The 22,304-nt window shown below is 42.0% G+C and overlaps 1 protein-coding gene across 4 annotated transcripts in view; it reads left to right on the forward strand.

Annotated features, from left to right (window-relative positions):
• The window catches only part of MAA3 (P-loop containing nucleoside triphosphate hydrolases superfamily protein), a 187,416-nt gene that overhangs the window by 138,175 nt on the left and 26,937 nt on the right, over positions 1-22,304 (forward strand). For all 4 annotated transcript variants that reach the window (XM_089996824.1, XM_089996825.1, XM_089996822.1 and 1 more), the window contains 6 exons: positions 1,504-1,615; positions 1,731-1,836; positions 2,649-2,746; positions 2,867-2,983; positions 3,114-3,206; positions 7,396-7,449. In XM_089996824.1, coding sequence (XP_089852950.1) covers positions 1,504-1,615; positions 1,731-1,836; positions 2,649-2,746; positions 2,867-2,983; positions 3,114-3,206; positions 7,396-7,449 — 580 coding nt within the window. The remainder of the gene's footprint in view (positions 1-1,503; positions 1,616-1,730; positions 1,837-2,648; positions 2,747-2,866; positions 2,984-3,113; positions 3,207-7,395; positions 7,450-22,304) is intronic.

Genomic DNA, 22,304 nt, shown 5'->3' on the forward strand with positions numbered 1-22,304 from the left:
CAAGCTCGACTCAAACCTGGCTCGTATGCAACCCTACCCTCCGATTCACGAGTTGGACCCCAAATGATTTTTGGCCGGGTTACTGGTTGGTTCAACTATGGGACCCCATAAGACCATAACTAGATCCTTCCAAGTGGGATTGGGTCAAGAAAAAAAACTGCCGTAACCAAGACCTTGGTGATCTTGGAGCTCAAGATTTGATCCGCTCAAATTGGACCATAACATGGCCGAAGTCAATTAGATTATTTGGATATGTGATGCCAAGGGGCTATTTAGCGTTAAATCATTCTTTGTCATACTTGAGCATAGGATTGCCCCACCCCAAAAGAAGTCCATGGGGGTATGGTCCCAACCCAAGTGCAGCTGCCTTCCAATAGTTGATTTTTTTGGACAGCATTTTAACCTAGGAGAATTTGAAGAAAAGGGGGGGCTTTATTTTTGCCAGCTGCTAGCTGCTGTTACCTTTGTGAGGTGGATGGAAAATGTGCCTTACATTTATCTTGGAAATGTCCTTTCACTAGTATTTTCTTGGATAGGGCATGTGGGGGCACTGGGATATGGACTTGAATGGGTTCTTGCTCCTTGATCAAAGTCATGGGCAAGAAGTGACGGCTTATTTGGAAATGATGAAAACTAGCATTCTGGCTTCTTGGTTGGAGAGAATCCACAGAACTGGAGACATTTAGTCATTCATGTATATGTTCAAGTTGGAAACCACACAGACCCTGTGGATAAATGGCCGAATACCTTGGATTGGACTGTTGAGAGGTTGATGGACCGGATCATCATGAGCTATGTAACACAGACTCTTCTAACAGGGAAACACATCCACACCGATGTGGGTGCGACACTTGGACATGACTTCCTTTGAGTTAGGTGAAGTCAACCACTCTGAGGTCTATTTTTGTTGAAAAGTAGATTCAGTTAACCCTAACCAAGTCCACTTTTATCTATTATATATATATATATATATATATATATATATCCACACCCAAGATTTTTGAAATTGCTGTGTCGCATCCTCCACACCCTCACTCGTATCCGTATCCATATCCGCACCTGCACTTATGTGACAGATCATGAGGATGTTTTTGAGCATTGAATTCTTTCAAATCTTTTTCTGTATTGTAAATGACTACGCATCACCCTACTTTGCTATGTATATCATGTCTTTTCATACTTTTAATGAAAGTTTATCTTCTCAAAAAGAAGTCCAAATAATTAGTATATTTAAGACTGATGTCGAAGATCGTTTTCCAAAGCAGGTCTGATGTTTAGTCTTCAAACAAACTTCAGGATGTATTAATTTTATTTCCATTTTTACTGTTGCTTTACATGCAAATATGGTAGTCTTTCCCTGGTACTTTCTTTTTTTGTATTACTTTTGGTTTTGGTTGGATACATGTCACATTTCCATCTGTTCATTTTTCCCGTGTTACTGTCCATACAGAAATTTACACAGTTTATAGGTTTCATGTTTTCATTAATGATTTTGTTCCGTAGATATGTTCATTGGATGAAAGCATCACCATGGTTAAATGGGACAAATCTAAGAGATGAAATCATGCCAAAAGATGGTGACGATGGTTTCTATCCAACAACAGGAAATGAATTAGTAAGTTTATACCTAATATATTGCCCCTTGTTTTTATTTTGATTTTATAATAGGGATAAGTTGAAAATAAAATCATTTTACTCCGACTATTTTTTTCCTGTTCATTTGCACATAGAAACCAGAAGTTGTTGCTAGCAAGCGCAAATATCGGGCCCATGTGCTGGTTTGTGCTCCATCAAATTCAGCACTAGATGAGATTGTGTTACGCTTATTGAACACCGGTATGTTATATTCATGCTCCTTCACTTGATATTCCTGATGATAAATATTGGAATCAGGTTCTCTTTTTTTTTTGGCTGCAGATATGGACCTAAATCTTTTGTCAGGAAAGGTTTTGAAGAATTTGGAAAAAATTTATTATGTCATCTTTGTCTGTAATTCTATGAGTATCTGTTATTTACCTGATTATGTTTGTTGTGATCCAGAGCTAGAATTGTTTCTGGTCTGAAGGTTTTAGTTAATAACTTGCTAGTAAATGCTTTTATCATCTTTATGTACATCTTGCTCATCCTGATAGATTTTTGTCTTTCTTGTTTGTTATGGTACCAGTGCAGTGCCAAAATTCAGATTGAGTGCATATATTTGGCTTCATTAAAGAAAATGATGCATTTCTTATTTCCACCATGGCATGCAGATACATGCTTTGTTAGTTTGACAGCAAAACTATGCAGAAATTGGTCTTCTGGTCTCTTGCTGTACTGCTGAACATGCTATCATATTTTAGGCATTATGTTTCATTTTGCTCATTAGCTGGTTAGGTGTTTAGTCTCTTTCTGCTCCTGGAATTGTCAAATCCATAAAAGATAGGCTCTTAAGAACTTTATTGCTTTCAGAAGAAAGGAAAGCCTGTTAGGTGTATCTTTCAGATTGTTTTCTATGCCTTCTTAATATAGTTACCCTGCCTTATTCTTGATAATTTTTCATAATATATTATCCTAATAATTTTAATAATTTTATTGAGAATCTCTACATTGAAAACCTTTATTTTAGAAATCTACTTCATCTCTGTGATATATGGGGAATTTCTTTTCAGGTATTTTTGATGAAAATAGCCATCAGTATCATCCAAAAATTGTCAGGATTGGTTTGAATCCACACCATTCTGTTGAAGCAGTATCTATGGATTACATTGTAAGTTATTAATTTTGGCCAGGACATAAAAAGAGAAAAAAGAAACCCTTGATTCCATTAGTCCTGGGATTCAGCCATCTGGAAATATGGATTTTTGTGTTTTTTTTTTCATAAGTGCAGGTGGATCAAAAGCTTTCAAGTATGGATTTTTCAACAGCTGGTTCAGGAAAAAATATAGGGCCTCCATCACTGCAACGGGATCAGATACGTGCTTCTATAATTGATGAGTCGGCCATTGTATGCAAATGCTTCTTAACTTCTTCCTTTTCAAGAAATAGTGAAATTACTCCTTTTCCATTATCTAATTACGTGGTTGTTCCACTCTCAAAATTTAGAATTATTACCTTAGCAATTATTTGGATGGCAGGTTTTCTCAACCCTCAGTTTTAGTGGCTCAGGCCTTTTCAGTCGAATGAACCGTACATTTGATGTTGTTGTCATTGATGAAGCTGCTCAAGCGGTAAGCAAGTCTTATTAGATTGCTATATGATTTCTACACCAATAATGGAACTGACAAGTTCATGTTTTCTGCTTTTGGTTTGGATCCAGTGAAATTATATAATTGATATATTTTTTGTTTCTTCACGAAGAAAATATCATGGAAGCTGACTGAGATACATGACATAAATTAAAAATAAAGTGTTCATTAATGAGGACTGCAAATAAATGCAGAAGTGCATTTAACAAAGGCATATAAAACCACAAAATGGCTTAGGAACAATGAAGAATTAAAATACAAATCTTTATTTTGATAAAATGAACAAACAACTGCATATTTACACTTACACATGCCATGTAAATACACATCTCATATTTACATTGCATGCACTAATTGTAATAACCTGGAAAAAAATTTACCTTGGATTCGGATCGGATCCGGACCCAGACCCGACCCAGACCCAACTGAGGCACCACCTTTGTTACCTCTTAAAGGATAACGAGGCCGAAGGGGGGGTGAGGTTCTCGAAACCTCCTTCCACCCCGACTCTCTCGTCTCTCCTAACTCCCATCTCTCTCCTCTGCGTTGTCGAGCACCACCACCAACGTCGGCGGCCTCCTGTCTCCGGTGAGCTCCTCTCCGGCAGCCTCCCCAGGTACGCACTATCGCCCCTCTCCTCCCCTTCTTCTCCTCTTTCGTCTGTCTCTCTCTCTTTCCCCCCTCGTTTCTCCGTTGCGCAGGGAGGGGGGGGGCGAGCTGCCTCCTTGCGACCCCCTTTTAGCGAGGGAGGGGCGGAGCCCCTACCTGTGTCGTGTAGGGTAGGGGAGGGGCCGATTCCCCTCCTGGTGCCCTTTGGTTGCAGGGGTGGGGCCGAACCCCCTCCTTGCATCTTCGTACGGCAGGGGAGGGGCCGAGTCCCACTCCCTGCTCCCTTTTACGGTAGGGGAGGGACTGAGCCCCCTCCCTGCTTCCTGTTACGGCAGGGGAGGGGCTGAGCCTCCTCCCTGCTTCTTGTTCTTCAAAGAGACCGACAGGGGCCTTTGGCCCCTGTCTCGTTTCCTTGTTTAGCAAGTCGACCGAGGGGGGGGGGACTTTGTCCCCAGCCTCCACTCCCAAAAGTCGCAGGGGGGCTATTGGCTCCCTGCGCCTCTCTCTTTCTCTGCGTTTTATCTGTTCCAGCAGGGGCCGAAGGCCCCTGCCCTTTTTGCTTGCCAGCAGGGGCCGATGGCCCCCTGCCCTTTGTGCACGGGTCTATACCCTTAGCCGACAGGCTCGGGTATATTTCGAAAACTACATCGTGATGGGGATAGATCATTGCAATGGTTGGTCTTCAACGAGGGATTCCTAGTAAGTGTGAGTCATCAGCTCGCGTTGACTACGTCTCTGCCCCTTTTTTGCTTGCCAACAGGGGTCGATGGCCCCCTGCCCTTTGTACATTTCCAGTAGGGGCCTATGCCTTTTTAAAATAACCAGCGGGGGCTGATGCCCCCTGCACCTGTTCTTTTGGCGGCAAGAGTCGTTCGGCCTTGCCCCAGTCCTATGTATTGGAGAAGTTGAGTCTTCTCCTTATTTTTGCGTTTGTCTTGTTTGCATGTTAATATCGCATATTTGTAGCTACGATGGATCCCGCTCGCGCTCTGCGACCCGAGTCGTCAATCGTGTACACCCGCAGACCACAGCAAGCTTGCAACTCTCCGAGGTAGGGGAAGATTGCACGAAAGACTTGGACAATTGAATTAAGTTCAACTAACTAAAAACAACCATTAAATAAATATATATATACAAATATATATATATATATATATAGTTATACGAGTATGCACTTAACTCAAGGACGCAGTTTCGTGATCCTTGCCATTTACCTTCTATCAGTCTTTACTTGCCATCGCGCATCGCGTCGAGGTTTTGCGTTGCACTCCTGCTTACAGTTTTTACTTGCCGTTGCGCGTTGTGCCGAGGTTTTGCGTTGCACTTCTGCTTACCGCCTTTACCTTGCTGTCGCGCTTTGCGCATAGGCTCTTGTTTTTGCATATGTATTGGTATTGCCTTGCTATTGTAGATGACGTGCAGGTTCTCGCTCTTTGCGTATGCTTTAAAGGCATCCTCGTGGAGGATGCAAGGTGCATTCACCACTCTCTCTCTTGCGACGAGAGTTGAGTTGGGAGCTAGCGTTACATCCTCGTCTAAGGAGAGGGATACTTTGCAAGGATCCTGACTCTTTGAGTACGCAGTCCTGCAGACAAGTTGGAGTTCGAGTGAACTACTTAACAGGGGTTCTGTTGAGAAACCTGTATCCCGTCTATCGAGGCTGGTACCGAGTCATGTGAGGCATGTAGATACCCCGATAGCGGATGATATTATAGAAAATCACATGCATAATGTTGGCATAAGGTACTGGTTGTTTCAAAAGATAAAGAATGTCAAAAGTAAAGTTGATAAACATTACATCTTTGTGAAACACTCCTGTTGAGGCTTCTATTGAGGAGCTATACCCCCTTCATCCTAGAGTACTTGTAGTCGTGTACTACACATTTAGTATTGCGATGATCGGATGAGACGATCGTGCGACCTCGAACAGTGTTAAATGCACAATACTGTAATCACATAAAATGGCCTCACATTCGCCTTCACAGGCAAGATGCTCAAGTAGTTTAAAGACTACAACATAGAATGGGTCGTTAGTTAAATAACCCCTGACACACCCATTCGCTTCTTGTTGTCTGTCAAGGGAGAAGACATAGTGGTACAAAACTCTAATGAACAGGTTGTTAACAACCACCCCACGGGCAATGATCCGGCCTCCCCAGTCATTGGAGTTAGGGGAAAGGGGCTACAATAGTCAGCTCAACACTTTTGCAGAAGTTGGATGCATCCGTGGCACTGCTTATCAGCCTTTGGGGAATCCTCTTTCGGCTAAAGTCGTTTCTTTAGGAGCGGACTCAACTAGCTATTCGGGTTATTGAAATTACATAGAATAACAGACGCCCGAACTAGTCTCAGTTGTTTATACGTTTTGCCTACACGTACCCGCAGGCCAGTGATATCGAAACATAAAGTTTGTTCACACTGGTTGTTGGGTCGTGAGACTCTCTTGCACTACCGACTTGCTTGCACTACTTATTCGCTTGCACTACTTATTCACTTGCACTACTTACTCGCTTGTATTACTTACGCGTTTGTACTATTTACCTGCTTGCATTGCTTACCTGTTTAACTGCATATCTGCTTTAAACTGCGTAACCTGCTAAATTAAATGTACATAATTCAGTTTCCTGTAGTCCCTCTTGTGCACCTACTAGTTTTTCGCGAAACTAACTCATTCTATGGGTATAGGTGATGATTAGGTACACCACGAGCGATGGCGTGATGGCAAGATGGATCCAAGACTTTCTTCTTCCTGCTCTTAGCTCACGTCCTGGATGTTTGGGGTTTTGTAACGGATTTGCCTTGGGATATCCGAATTTTGTACTATTTGGAGAACTTCTTAAATGAAAGTGGTTTTTTCAAGTGTTTGCAAGTAGCATGGGTTGTGCGCTTTGGTTATTTTAGCTAACGCGCCCAAAGTTGTCAGCTCACCTTTCTGAAATTAGCAAAAGAATAGTCTTCCGCTGATTTCATAAACCATCTCTAAAATAAAGAGATTTCTTTTTCGCCTCTTGTCTGTTTTTTCTGAAAGGTTTACAAGTTTAAAATTTTGGGGTGTTACACTAATGCATACCTATCACTCTCTCTCACATAATAGGCACACTCACACTTATATAAAACTAGCCTAAATGCTAGTTGGATCTTTTCCAACTAGCTGTTAGGCATAGTCTTGACGGCTAGTTGGGGTTATTAAAAAAATAACCCAAATACAAAAAAAATACAAAAACAAAAATAAACTAAAACAAAAACCTAAGCTATTATCACCTAATAAGTATACCTTATCTGTCCTAATAATACCTAATATGTAGCTACCCTCGGATGTCTTAAGAAGCAAAATACTCTTTTGCTAGATGCATCTTCTGAAAATTGAGTTATTTCCTCATTCTTTGATATTCCGGTACATGTTGGACCTTTTATAAGCTCCTCCATTGGCTTATTCACCTTCTGTATAGAGATTCTTGCTTATTTTTGGCAGGCATCTCCATTCATAGTGATATTAGAGATATTGGAATCATTTCCTCTCTTTTTTCTTTTCCTGTATTTATTCTGTTTGTTTATATTTCAGGTAGAACCAGCAACTCTTATACCATTGGCTCATGGATGCAAGCAAGTATTTCTTGTATGTTTCTTCAGGCTTTTCTTTCAACTGCATATACAGTTTTTTATTAACTTTTGAATTGCCTTGACATTTAGTGCAAAAATATTTGGTTTTGCTACTGTATCTCTTTGTTTGTGACACTTTCTATAAGGCTATAATTTGTCTGCAAAACTCTTTTAAGAAATTTAGTTGCGCAGTATTGCATGTAGGTAAGCTATCTTCTAAGTCTTGCATCACATGCTTGCTTGTTATTGGACATCTAGCTATATAACTAGGCAGTGGTAATGTGTCATAAAGATGCTTTATGGCATCACACATGGCAACAAATGTACTATCCAATGACAGTCAAAAGCTTTTGTGGGTCAATTAAGGTAACCTGGGTTATCTCATTTCTGCAAAAGCATCACATGGCCTGTCATAATGAAATGATATAAAAGCCAAAGGCATGTTCAAGAATTCTAGCTTGAGGTTTGGCATAGAATTCAATTAAATCCATCCGAACACATCTATGAGGTCAGAATTATGAAGAAAAAGCACTGGAAACCACAAAACCCATTTTAGTATGATTCATTTAGCATATTTCATTTGCATGTTTTTATCACTATATATATATATATATATATGAGAGAGAGAGGATTATGCTGCTTGCTTTTTCGTTAGGTTATCGTCAGGATCCTCCAAAAATCATAATTTTAGGTGTTTTATGCTAGATCTGAACCGTTAGATGTGTTTATCTTTGTTTACTCAATAGAAAACATGTTTTTGATTAAACATCTTTATGCTCATATGTGTATTTTAAAGAGGTAAAAGATCAAAGGTTGATGTTGTACTAAAATTTGATGATAAAATATTCACCTAAAAATATGATTTTTGGAAGGTCCTAATGATGACCTAATGAAAAAGAGGGCAGCATAATCCCCATTCTGATACTATATATATATATATATATATATATATATATATATAGAGAGAGAGAGAGAGAGAGAGAGAGAGATGGAAACCTACCAGATAGGAAACGTACCAACCCTACCCACCTATTTCACATAGGTGCGGGTGCATATGCGGGTATGTGGCACTTTAAAAAAACTTGGCTGCGGGGAGGGTATATATATTTAATTTTTAACAGTTTTAAGTTAACATTAATGAAATCAAAACAATTATCATATCATCATGCATATATTCATGCAATTAATCAAATTAACAATCTACAATTACTATTCCTCATCAATAAAAAATAACAGCACACTGGTACGGAGTTGCGTGTGTGTGTGTGTGTATATATATATATATATGTGTGTGTGTGTGTGTGTGTAATTATAGGTGTATGTGTGCATTTATGTATTATATATATAATATAGATAAAACTGGACTTGGTTAGGGTTAACTGGATCTACTTTTGGACAGAAATGAACTTCAGTGTGGTTGACTTCACTTGATATAAAGGAGGGTGCGATGCAGGTGCGGTGCCCTATTAGAAGAGTCCGTGTTACATAGCTACCCACTAAGAATTTTTTCGGAGTTTTTTCGAAATTCTGACATTACAGATGTGTTCAGCATGATCGATTTAGTAAAAATTGACACTTGGATCATGCATTTTGGATGAAAAACGGTATTTGAAGCCTCAAAAATTTATGAAAATTGTAGACTGCTGATTTTTGAACCTTGTAAAAACCTATCCATGCATCAGAATCAAATGATCCAAGTCTAGTAAATCAATTATGCTGAACACATCTGTAAGGTCAGAACACCGAAAATTGACGGTCCCAAGCAATCTGGTACCTTCTGGTAGCGATGCAGTTGGGTAGCTTCCCACTGCTCTATATATATAGTTCTGTACACTCGTGTATAGGCAGCCCTATATAACCATTTTTCAGTCATTGTGTTGCCGGAAACTGGTGAAGTGAATACCATCTTAAAGGGTGTGATGCCCTCTACCCATATTCAGTCTTATCACAGCCCATAATTGGCCATAAAATATTTATTCTCATGAATTCCCTTTACTGTGTGACCCTAACATTTGCAGCCAATCTCATGGTGTGCTGTTGCCAGAAAATGATAGTATATCACCATTCTTATGCTCCAGTGTGGAAAACATTTTTACACACACACACACACACACACACACACACACACACACACACACGTGTGTGTGTGTGAAAATATGAGGCAGCCAAGGCAGAAGTCGTGGGCTGCTCTCTACATTGTTCCAACCCCTTCTTCTTCCTCTTTCTCTCAAACGTGTTGCTGTAGGTTTCAAAGGCTTGATTTTCGAGATTTCATCTCACATGGTATGAGAACCAGCATCTTCATCCAGGTAGTCCTTTATCAGATCTGTCTTCTCTTCTCTCTTTAATACCTCTCTTCTTTTCTTGGTTGTCTCTCCATCCCATTTCACGTGATTTTCTAATTGTTTCTCTTTTTTCTCACTCCTTATTTCTCTTCCCACATTTACAATCTGTTTATTTTGGATTAAAATCTTTCAAAACCCCTCTTTCTCAGTTACTGTTCACATTTTACAGTTCATGTGTTACTATTCACATGATTCAACTCCCTCCTGAAACATATGTTATTGCAACATAACTGTTTGGCTGCTGTACCTGTGTCGACACAGGTACAGGTATCAAGTGCAGTGCGGGTATGCTTGGTACCCAAACCTCCTTTGGCTCTCGTCTTTCCCCTCTCTGGCTCTCTTTCTCTTGAGCTCGCTCTCGATTTACCCCTCTGAGAGAGAGAGGGGGAGGGGGGGGGGGGGAGACGAGAGCCAAAGAGAGAGAGAGAGAGAGAGTACCTCCTCTCCTCTTCTTCGTCTCGCTGCAACAAACAAAGAGAGAGAAAAGGGAAACCAGAGAGATAAAGAGAGAAAGGGAAGGGCTATGTCACATGGGTGCGGGTACAGGTGCGGGGATTCGGCACTTCCAAAAAAAGCGGGTGCGGGGGTGCGGCAGGGGAAAAAATGTATATATATATCATGTATAGTGTATATATATGAATGTATGGTAGCTATTAAGTTCCATGACATTTATGCCCAACTTACTTTTTATCATTTTTTTATCTTATATGGTTGTCCCCAAAGATGAAAGTGATGAGTTGTGGAGCCTGATTCATTGTTTTTGCCCTTGCAGGAAGGGGAGGTCTGGGGGCTCCCCCCGGCGCAGGTCCCGCTGCGCGGTCAGCGGGCGGGGGTCCAGGGGGCCGCCCTTGGCGGGGGGTTATAGGGGGGCAGCGCCCCCCCCCCCCCCCCCCAAAGATTTTTTTTTTAAATTCTGCAGCCCATTTCATAGGGCAAAAAAATTTTTTTTTTTAAAAATCCAAAAAAAGGACAAAAATGACCCTGGGTGCGGTCAACGCACCCAGGGTCGGGTTGACCGCACCCGGTGCCGCACCCACATCGAGTCGCGTCGACGCGGGTGCGGCACCTTGCTAGCCGAATCCCTGTGACATAGGGGAAGGGTCTTCCCCTTCTTATAACTTGGTCATCGAAACTCAAAAAATGACCTTTAAAAAACAAGTTTTTTTGTCTTTCTCTCTCTCTATATATATAGTTGTGTCCCCTTACCCTTATTTTTTGAAATTGCCATGTTGTACCCTTCGTACCTATGTTACATGGGTATGGGTACGGGTACAGGGACAAAGGGTACAACACGACAATTTAAAAAAATGATGGTACTGAGACACGAATGTATGTGTGTGTATTGAGAAAGAGAGTTTGGGTATGGATCTATAATAAGGTCCATATCAAAAATTAAAAAAGAAAGTCTATGGGAGGTGACCGTAATTTTTTGAAAAAGGGACAAGGGAAGTCCATATCAGAAATTAAAGAAAAAGTTTGTAAGGGAGAGGGTGACTGTAGTTTTCAAAAATAAAGGGGAGGGAGAATGATACTCTTTTTAATAAAAACATAGGTCTCTCTCTCTCTCTCTCTCTCTCTCTCTCTCTCTCTCTCTCTCTCTCTCTCTCTCTGTGTGTGTGTGTGTGTGGCAGATTCAAAGAAGAAGAAGAAGAGGCAGATTCGGTATGCCCTCTCGCTCTTGTCTTCTTCCTTCTCCTCCTCTCCTCTTCCTCTTTCGTCTTCTTCTTCCTTCTCCTCTTCGTCTTTCACTTTCATCTTCTTCTTCCTTTTCCTCCCATTTCTTTTTTTTTTCTTCTCTTCCTGTTAAAATATATGTATAATACCCGATAGGGGTATTAGCATCTTTTCACATAGTTGTTTTAGTAAACAACTATTTCGTATTTTTTATTTTTTATTTTTTATTTTTTATTTTTGTTTGTCTCAAAACCCAACCCAAAAAAGGGCCCCACATAGAGTCGTTGGGGCCCCCAACGACTCTATGGGAGCCCCCTTTTGGCTCGTCTTTTGAGACCCATTGTGGGTGTATAAATAGGGGTGAACCCTTTTGTATTCAACAAGCTTTATAGCTCTCTCTTTCAATAAAGAGTATTTATTTTTAGTTTGTGCCTTTCAAGGCTTGTTTATGTTGTCCCATAGTGGACTTGGCTATTATCTCTCTTGTGTATTGGTCCATTGTGAATGCTTTTAGCATTCTTTTTTTTTTGCATACTTTATTACATGGTATCAGAGCTATTCGGTTCTTGAAGGAACAAGCGTGAAATTCATCTTCACATTCTTTGTATATCTTCTTCATACACTTTGGTGGCATCATGGAGACCAAAATCAACCTATCCTTCAAGCTCAATGAAAAAAACTATATGATGTGGGCATCGACAATGGAAAACAACCTCAAAGGTAAGAAACTTTGGGGTTATGTAATGGGTTTTATTCCTGTAATGCGCCAAAATTTCAAACTTTCGAACCTTTCAAAAAACAGGCAAGATACTAGAAGAAAATCTCTTTCCTTTCAAAATCAGCGGAAGATAATTCTTTTGTTGAATTTAGAAAGGCAAGCTGACAACTTTGGGCACGTTAGCTAAAAGAACCAAAACTCACAATCCATGTTACTTGCAAAACACTTGGAAAGCCACTTTCATTAAAAGAAGTACCTAAATAGTACAAAAATCGGACATCCAAAGGAAAATCCGTAACAAAACCCAAAAAAGTCCAGGACGCGAGCTAAGAGCAAGAAAAGAAAATCTTGAAGTCATCTTGTCATCGCGTCATCGCCCGTGGTGTACCTAATCATCACCTGTACCCATAAAATGTGTTAGTTTCGCGAAAAACTAGTAGGTCTACAAGAGACACTAAAGGAAACTGAATTAAGAACATTTAATTCAGCATACTAAGCAGTTTAAAACAGATATGCAGTTAAACAGATAAGTCGTTCAAAGCAGGTAAGCAGTGCAACTGTCAAACGTAGCATGACGATTCATTTGATCGTAAGCTGTGAACTACCACGCAACAAGCAAGTCTCATGACCCATCAACCAGTGTGAACAAACTTTATGTTTTAGATGAGTCTGCTCCTAAAGGACGACTTTAGTCGAGAGAGGATTCCCTAAAGTCAGGTACATGGCAACGGATGCATCCAACTTCTCCAGAAGTCCATGGGATCTACCACCTAGGATAATGTCTGATAGTCCCTTCCCCTAACTCCAATGACTGGAGAGGCCGGATCTTTGCCCGTGGGGTAGTTGTTAACAACCTGTCTATTGGAGTTTTATACTGATCCATCATCTCCCTTGACAGAAACATAAGGGCGAGTGAGTGCGTCAGGGGTAAATTAACTGACGACTCATTCTATATGCTCTGGTCTTTTGACCAAATGAGCATCTTACCTGTGAAGGCGATCCCATTATGTGTTTACAACATTGTGCATTTAGCACTGTTCGAAGTCGCACGACCGTCTCATCCGATCAACGCAGTACTAGCGTTTAGTGCACGACTACAAGTACTCTAGGATAAAAGGGGTATAGTTCCTCAATAGGAGCCTCAACAAAAGTGTTTCACAAAGATGTATTGTTTGTCAAAGTTTACTTTTGACATTCTTTATCTTTTGAAACAGCCAGCAGCTTGTGCCAATATTTGGCATGCGATTTTCTAGAATCTCATCCGTCATCGTTGTAACGCCCTAAATTTCAACTTGCGAACCTTTTCAGAAAAATAGGCAAGAGATTAGAAATATCTTTTTCCTTTAGAGTTTGTTTATGAAATCAGCGAAAGACTATTCTTTTGTTAAATTCAGAAAGGCAAGCTGACAACTTTGGGTGCGTTAGCTAAAGAACCAAAACGTACAAACCATGCTACTTGCAAGACACTTGGAAAAGCCACTTCCATTAAAAGAAGTTTCCAAATGGTACAAAATTCGGATATCCCCAGGAAAATCCGTTACAAACCCAAAACGTCCAGGACGCGAGCCAAGAACAGGAAGAAGAAAGTCTTGGAGCCATCGCGCCATCGCCCGTGGTGTACCTAATCATCACCTGTACTCATAGAATGGGTTAGTTTCGCGAAAAACTAGTAGGTGCACAAGAGAGACTAACAGGAAACTGAATTAAGTATATTTAATTCAGCAGGTTATGCAGTTTAAAGCAGATATGCAGCTAAACAGGTAAGCAGTACAAACGGGCAAGTAGTGCAACAAGGTAAGCAATGCAAGAAGGTAAGCGGTGCAAACAGGTAAGCAGTTCAATGCAAGTAAGCAGTGCAACTGTCAAAACGTATTAAGACGATTCATTTGACCGTAAGTTGTGAACCACCACGCAACAAGCTTGTTCTCGTTCCTAGAACGGGGTCTCTGCATTTAATCATTATCAGGACATCGTTTATCGCTCTCACTATTCCTAACAAATGCTTGTCCTGAACAACCTTAATCTATTCTCATCTCTCAAGGCCTTACGTGGCCAACTGTCACCTGTTATGATTCACCTAAGGCGTCATACTTCTCAGAAAAACCCACCCTTCTATAGAAGGTCCAAGACACGATCACTATCTAAAATCGCTAACGATCTGATTCTCACATCTGAGTCCTGCATGTAATCATGCTAAAACAGAAAGCCAAACTATAGATTTATAACTGACTATCTCAAACAATCTCAGAAGATCATCACAGCTCACCATAACTTTTTATGGTAAGCAAAAACACAAGATCCACGATGGATCGCTCGGTCCGGGAGATATACTACCTGACAAGGAATTACCGCCCTAGAGGGTATACCTGGTCTTGGACCATACACTTTCTCACAAGAGTTCACCGTCTTTGCGGCTACTCGTTCGTGGACAGTGTACATCCTCACAGAGATTCTACCGCTCTAGCCGGATTACCCGATCTAGGAAATGTACAACCTCACAAGGAATTACCGCCGTAGATGGTATCCCTGGTCTTGGACCATACACTTCCTCACAGGAGTTCACTGCTACCCGTTCGTGGACAGTGTACATCCTCACAGAGAATCTACCACTCTAGCCGGGTCACCTGGTCTTGATCATACGTACCCTCACATCGAAATTTTTGGGAAGCCGGTCTCCAACACGTGTCATATATAATGAAAACCATTGTAATACACGCATTAACACAAATGACCGCTCTCAGGGTCGATAGCCACTATTACAAACAACAAGATCAACGTCGGATCACCTGGTCTGGGAAATATATAACCTCACAAGGAATTCCGCCCTAGATGATATACCTGGTCTTGGACTATACACTTCCTCACAGGAGTTCACCGTCTTTGCGGCTACCCGTTCGTGGACAGTGTACATCCTCACAGAGAATCTACCACTCTAGTCGGTTACCTGGTCTTGATCATACACGCCCTCGTAGATAATCCTTTGAAGATCAGGTCCTCAACAGGCACCCTACTCAGTGATACATCATCAATACAATCGATTGCTTCGAACAATTGACCGCTCTTGGGGTCAGTAGCCACCAATATGGGCACAAGCATGTATATCAGCAATATGCATCGTATCACTTCACATAGTAAAACAAAACACACGATCACCTATTCCTCCAATATGGTTCCATGAACCATGAACATATTTTCGCATACTTCCAACATTTCTTATCACGTGGCATATCAATCACATCACACAAAAACATATAATACTGCACATCGTGTTATTGCCACAAGGAACGTTGCAATCCTCAAATAGGACCTCAAACCATGCATAAACGACACACGAGAACATGCAGATATGGCAATCCAACTGATTCTATAGGCGAAGAGTAACTAACTCTATCTGACAGCCAAACAAAATAACTGAATAAGACAAGCACTCATAAAAATGCTCGTGATACATACAATTACCATCAAATGACTCAGTCCATCAGCAAGTAATTAAATTAATCGTAAGGCATAAACCATTGCATCGCAAGCCATTCATAAGCTATACATGATAAGCAATCATACGGCAGCAGTTATATCACAATATGTAAGCAGCTTATAAGACAAGCAGCTACATCAATCTTAGTTGCCACCAGTTTGTAGATTACGAGCTGTATGCAATCACATCAATCATAAGAGATGCAAGCCAACAAGTGATACGTTGCAACAAGCACCAAGCAGTTCAACCAAGGGGTAAAGCAAGTCATATGCTAATATGTAGCAACTGGCATAATGCTATTATTATAAGCATTTAACTAGTATGAGAAGCTAGATGTTACTTAGCAAAGAATTGCGTAAGCAGTTTAACAAACTAGAGTAACGCCTCGACAGGCGGGTACAACTCAACGAGTAGCATACTGAATCGACCAGTGTGAAAAGACTTTATGTTTCGATATTACTGGCCTGCGGGTACGCGCAGGCAAAACGTAGAAACAACTGAGACTAGTTCAGGCGTCTGTTATTCTATGTATTTTCAATAACCCGAATAGCTAGTTGAGTCCGCTCTTAAATGGACGACTTTAGCCGAGAGAGGATTCCCCAAAGACTGATAAGCAGTGCCACAGATGTATCCAACTTCTGCAGAAGTGTTGAGCTAACTATTGTAGCCCTTTTCCCCTAACTCCAATGACTGGGGAGGTCGGATCATTGTCCGTGGGGTGGTTGTTAACAACCTGTCCATTGGAGTTTTGTACCACTCTGTCTTCTTCCTTGACAGACAACAAGAAGCGAATGCGTGCGTTAGGGGTTGTTTAACTAACGACCCGTTCTATGTTGTGGTCTTTAAACTACTCGAGCATCTTGCCTGTGAAGGCAAATGTGAGGCCATTTTATGTGATTACAGTATTGTGCATTTAGCACTGTTCGATGTCGCACGACCGTCTCATTCGATCATCGCAGTACTAAACATGTAGTACACGACTACAAGTACTCTAGGAAGAAGGGGGTGTAGCTCCTCAATAGAAGCCTCAACAGGAGTGTTTCACAAAGATGTAATGTTTATCAACTTTACTTTTGACATTCTTTATCTTTTGAAACAACCAGTACCTTATGTCAACATTATGCATGTGATTTTCTAGAATCTCATCCGCTATCGGGGTATCTACACGCCTCGCATGACTCGATACCGGCCTTGATAGACAGGATACAGGTTTCTCAATAGAACCAGTCAATCACCTCCTTCCAAATGCTTCGATTTGGGCAGTCTTTGATGCTTTTGCGCAACTCCCTAAAATCTGAAGTCGACTTTGCAGGACTGTGTACACGAAGAGTCAGGATCCTTGCGAGGTATTTTTCTCCTTAGACGAGGATGTATCGCTCCCGACTGAACTCTTGTCGCAAAAGGGAGTGTGGTAGATGTCTCTTGCATCCTCCACGAGGATGCCTTAAACGTGTATGCAATGAACGAAAACCTGAGCGTCATCTGCAGTAACACATATGCAAAAGCAAAAGCCTAGGCGCAAAGCACGACGGCAAAGTAAAGGACTGTAGGCAGGAGTGCAACGCAAAACCTTTGCGCAATGCGCGACGGCAAAGTAAAGGCTGTCAGAAAGTAAAGGACAAGGATCGCGAAACCGCGTCCTTGCGTTAAGTGCATACTTGTATAAATAAATATATATAGATATATATATATATATATAATGGTCCCTTTTTTTTAGTTAATTGAACTTAATTCAATTGTCCAAGTCTTTCGTGCAATCTTCTCTTACCTTGGAGAGTTGCGAGCTTGCTGGCGTCTGCGGGTGTAAGCAATGGACGGCTCGGGTCGCGGAGCGCAAGCGGGATCTGTCGTACGAGCTGCAAAAGTGACGATCTTAGCAAGCTAACACCCAAAATAGAGGGTCAGGGGCACTGTTGCTGTCCTGGCGTGAAGGAAGCAGAGGCAGAGGCATCATGTCCTTGCGCACCTGCTATACAAGCAAGAAACAGGGGCTGGGGCTGCGAGCTCCTACCGACCTGCTATCAGCAAGAAACAGGGAGGCAGGGGGTTGCACCCCTGCCTAAAGAAGACAACGAGGGAGGCTTCGCCCTGCCTGCTAAGAGAGCAAAGAGGCGAGGCCCTTCCCTGCAAGCCACTAAGGGGGAGGCAAGGGGCTTCGCCCCTGCCTGCCGAATATGCAAAGAGGGCTAAGGGGCTCGGTCCTCTGCCTTATTTGCAAAAAGGGCAGAGGCGACAACTCTGTTCCATCCTGCAAAAAAAAGAAACAAAGACAGGGGACGAGCCCCTGTTTGCCAAGCAAAAATAGAACGCAGGGAGGGCTCGGCCCTCTCCTACCCAGTAAGCATAGGGCGACGGGAAGGAACCCAGTCCTCCCACCGTGCCCACCAGTTGAAGAAAAGACACAGGCAGGGGGCTCTGCCCCGCCCTGCCTGACGTGAAAGAACGATAGGGGGCTCTGCTCCCCTATCGATTGAACCAAAGAGGGAGACAGGGGGGAAGTCCCCTCTGCCGACAAGAGGCGACGACAGGGGGCTTTGCCCCCTGTCGGTCGGCTGAACACAAAGAAGATGAGAGTGCAGGGAGGGCTCGACCCCTCCCCTATTGCTTCTGTGAGCAGGGAGGGGCTCGACCCCCCCCCCCTCCCCTGCTGACAGGAGAGCGGAGAGGGGCTCGGCCCCCTCCCCTGCCGATATAGGGAGCAGGGAGGGGCTCGGCCCCTCCCCTGCTAAGAGTGGGCACAGGGAGGGGGTTTAACCCCTCCCGTGACCCCACGGGGAGTAAGGAGCAGGGAGGGGGGCTCGACCCCTTCCCTCCTAATAGTGGCACAGGGAGGGGGGCTTGGCCCCTCCCTTACCAAACATGGCGCAGGGAGGGGCTCGGCCCCTCCCTCGCTGAAAAGAGTCGCAGGGAGGGGGCTTTGCCCCTCCCCTGTGATTTAGGGCAGCAGGGAGGCGGCTTGAACCCCTCCCTGCGCAACGGAAAGGTAAGGGAGAAAGAGAGGGTATCAGGGAAGAGATGAGAGAGCAAAGAGAGGAAAGGGGCGTACTTGGGGAGGCTGTCGGAAGGTGCTCGTCAGAAGGGAGCTCGCCGGATGGAGGGGGGTGTCGGTGGCAGTGCTCGGCAACGCAGAGAGAGGGAGTCGGTCGGGGGAGAGGGTTTCGTATCGAAACCCCTCCCCTTCTCGCTTCACTTTATAAGCAAGAGAGAGGCGGTCGAGGGGAGAGAATGCAAAGATTGAGAGACGAGAGGGGGAAGGAGGTTTCGAGAACCTCCCCCCTTCGCCGCCGCGTGCTTTTAAAAGCACGCAGCCGACTCATCACCGGGTCCGGATCTGGCCTGAATCCAAATGATTTTTTTTTACTCGGGTTATTACAAACTGTGCACGAGTGTCGTGCTCTGGGTCGTTCGATACATCAAAAACACCATAACTAAAGGGCTATTTCTATCCTCATCTTCTTCTTTGGATTTACTTGCTTATACTAATGTAGATTGGGGAGGTAACCCTAATGATAGGATCTCAACTACTGGCTTCTGTGTCTTTTTAGGAGATTCCTTAATTGCTTGGAGATGCAAGAAGCAACAGAAAGTCTCGTTATCCTCTACTGAAGCTGAATACCGGGCTATGACAACTACTACAATGAAACTTGTTTGGTTTTGAAGCCTTCTCAAAGATATGAGGGTTGACATTACAGGTGCTTCAAAACTATGTTATGAGAACAAAAGTGTCATCTACTTCGTTACAGATATATTAGAAATTCTATTAATTATGAGTTATTTATTTCATCATCTTCTCCGTTAAAAGTTATTGCATATTTTGATTCTGATTGGGGAGGGGATGTGAATGATAGACGCTCAACCACTGGTTCTTGTGTTTTTTTAGGTGATTCTCTAATATCATAGAGACACAAGAAGCAACAGAAGGTGTCCTTCTCTTTCACTGAAACAGAATACCGTGTCATAACGACAAGTGTGTCTGAATTAGTATGGTTGAGACAATTGTTAGAAGACTTAGGAGTTCACATTGTAGAACCCGCGAGATTATGTTACGACAACAAGAGAGCAGTTTACATTGCAAGCAATCATATATTTTATGAAAGGACCAAACACATTGAAATGGATTGCCACTACGTTCGTGAGGAATTTCTGAAGAAGACCGTCATGTTGCCACATGACCATCTGAGTATCAACTGACGGACTTCTTCACTAAAGCACTCCTGTCATCTAGATTTCACTTTCTACTTGAAAAACTCTCGGTTGTTACACTGTGAGTTTGAGGGGGGATCTTAAGATTTTATATATATATATATATAAACCAAAATACCCATCCAGGGTGTTTTGGTCATTTTACTTCGTAATAGTGGTCAGCCCATTAGGGCTTGACTGTCTTTTTTATTTTTTTGTTTTTATCTTTTTATATTTTTATTGTTGTACATGATAGGGACTGCTCCAACTATGTGACCGTTGGGAGCCCAACAGCTAGTTTGGCTGCCCCCTTCTCCCTTTCTCTTTTTATGAATAGGGGTTCTCCCCTTGTATCTCTCCGTGCTTTGTCAAGCATTTTGTAATACAAAAGCATTTATTTTTTACTCTCTTGGCCCTTGTGTGGGTGATATGCTTTGCTTTCAAATTGCTTCTTTGCTTCCCACTTCCTGTAAATTTTGGAATGCTTCGCTTCTCACTTCCACTTCTCATATCGTTTCCCACGTCCACTTCCTAGTCTGGCAACCTTGGGAAAAACACAATCCAAAGTCCAATCCCTAGTGAACAAGCTATGTTGAACACATCTATATGGTCGGAGCATGTTGATACAATTTGCACCTATGACTTACAGCTCAAGTGGATACCAACCACAAAGATGTGTTCAACATAGCTTGTTTTCTAAGGATCAGATTTTGGATTGTGTTTTTCTAATGTATGAAAGTGATTTTTGAGTCGTGAAGTCGGTATATTGTGGGCCTTTGGTTTTTGAAGCTCTTAGAAAACCTTTTTGTCATAATCGCATCATTCAAAACCCATTCTCTAGTCCCTACTCAAGAAACCATGTAGATCATGCCTCTAGACTCCAATATGCAAAAATTGTGGAACAAAGTGATTTCCATTCAATAGTTCCATACCTTCATTAGTGCCAAATATTTACCATATAAATATAAATATAAATAGCTAAATGTATAATGACTTGTTGTTCATTAGTTGTTTTCCTTCATGATGCTTATGATTAGTGCTAATCTGGAATTGGATCCCACTGCACAACTCCCTGTGGAACTGATTGTAATGAAAAGAGGCCGAAGCACCAATAGAGCAAAAGTCACTCTTTAAGAGTGACCACTAGAGCCACGAACACAAACACCAAATGTGCACACACAAAACTCTCAAATATAGAAAATGACTTAAAGTCATAAGTTGGATATTATTGAAGAAAGGAAGAGAAGGGTGTAAAACCCATACATTTACAAGGGGGAACCTCCTCTTTATATAGAGGAGGAAAGCACTAAAGGAGGACCATAAAGGGGGCTCCCCTCTTAGTCGTTGGGATCCCCAACGGTCATAAATATGACTGTTGGGGCCCCAACGACTAGATAGGTGGGGCCCCTTTATGGTTCCAAAAAGTAAAAACAGAAAAATTAAAAAGGAGAAAAAGGGAAAAAGGTAAAAAAGAAAAAAGTACATGTGGAATTACCAAAACACCCCTATCGGGTTTTTGGTTTATACAAAACAGGAAAAAGCTATATTATTATGTATATATACATATATACGTATATATACTTATATATATATATATACACGAATGTATATATATATATAAGTATATGTATATATATATTTATATATACATAATTTAACATGCCCCCTCAAACTTTACGGGGAGAAGACCGAAAGTTTGCCAAGAAGAAACATGAATCGTGGAGTTGGGAGCGCCTTGGTGAAGAAGTCGGCCAGTTGATACTCTGAAGTGACATATGGCAATGTGATGGTCCCTTTGAGATATTCGTCTCGAACATAATGGCAATCCATTTCAATATGCTTGGTCCGCTCATGAAAGGTGTGATTGCTGGCAATGTATATCACACTCTTGTTATCACAACAAAGCTTGATGGGAGTGGAAATGGGAACACCCATGTCACCAAGGAGACTTCTGAGCCACACAATTTCCATAGTTGTCATAGCCCGATATTCAACTTCAGTAGATGATAATGAGACCTTCTGTTGCTTCTTGCATCTCCACGAGATGAGAGATTCACCTAAAAAAATGCAAAGACCCGTAATTGAGATACGATCATTGAGATTTCCTCCCCAGTCAGCATCAGTAAAAGCAGTCAATTCAAGAGATGAGGAAGAGGATAAGAAGAGTCCCTTAGAGATGGTATTTTTGATATATCGCACAATTCTCATTACGGCCACCATATGAACCGTAGTAGGTGCGTGCTGAAACTGGCTCGCTGCATGAACTGCATGAGCAATGTCTGGACGGGTGATGGATAGATAGGTGAGGGATCCAATTAATTGATGGTAGGGGGTTGGATCTTCAAGAAGAACACCATCTTCAAGTCTTAGTTTCGAATTGATAACTTCGGGAGTCTCAACTTTCTTTTCATCAGATATTCCTGATTTGGTACAAATTTCTGCAGCTAACTTCATTTGAGATAAGATGTATCCTCGCG

This window comes from Nuphar pumila, chromosome 2 (genome assembly GCF_984573655.1).
Source record: "Nuphar pumila chromosome 2, dmNupPumi1.hap1.1, whole genome shotgun sequence".
NCBI lineage: Eukaryota > Viridiplantae > Streptophyta > Magnoliopsida > Nymphaeales > Nymphaeaceae > Nuphar > Nuphar pumila.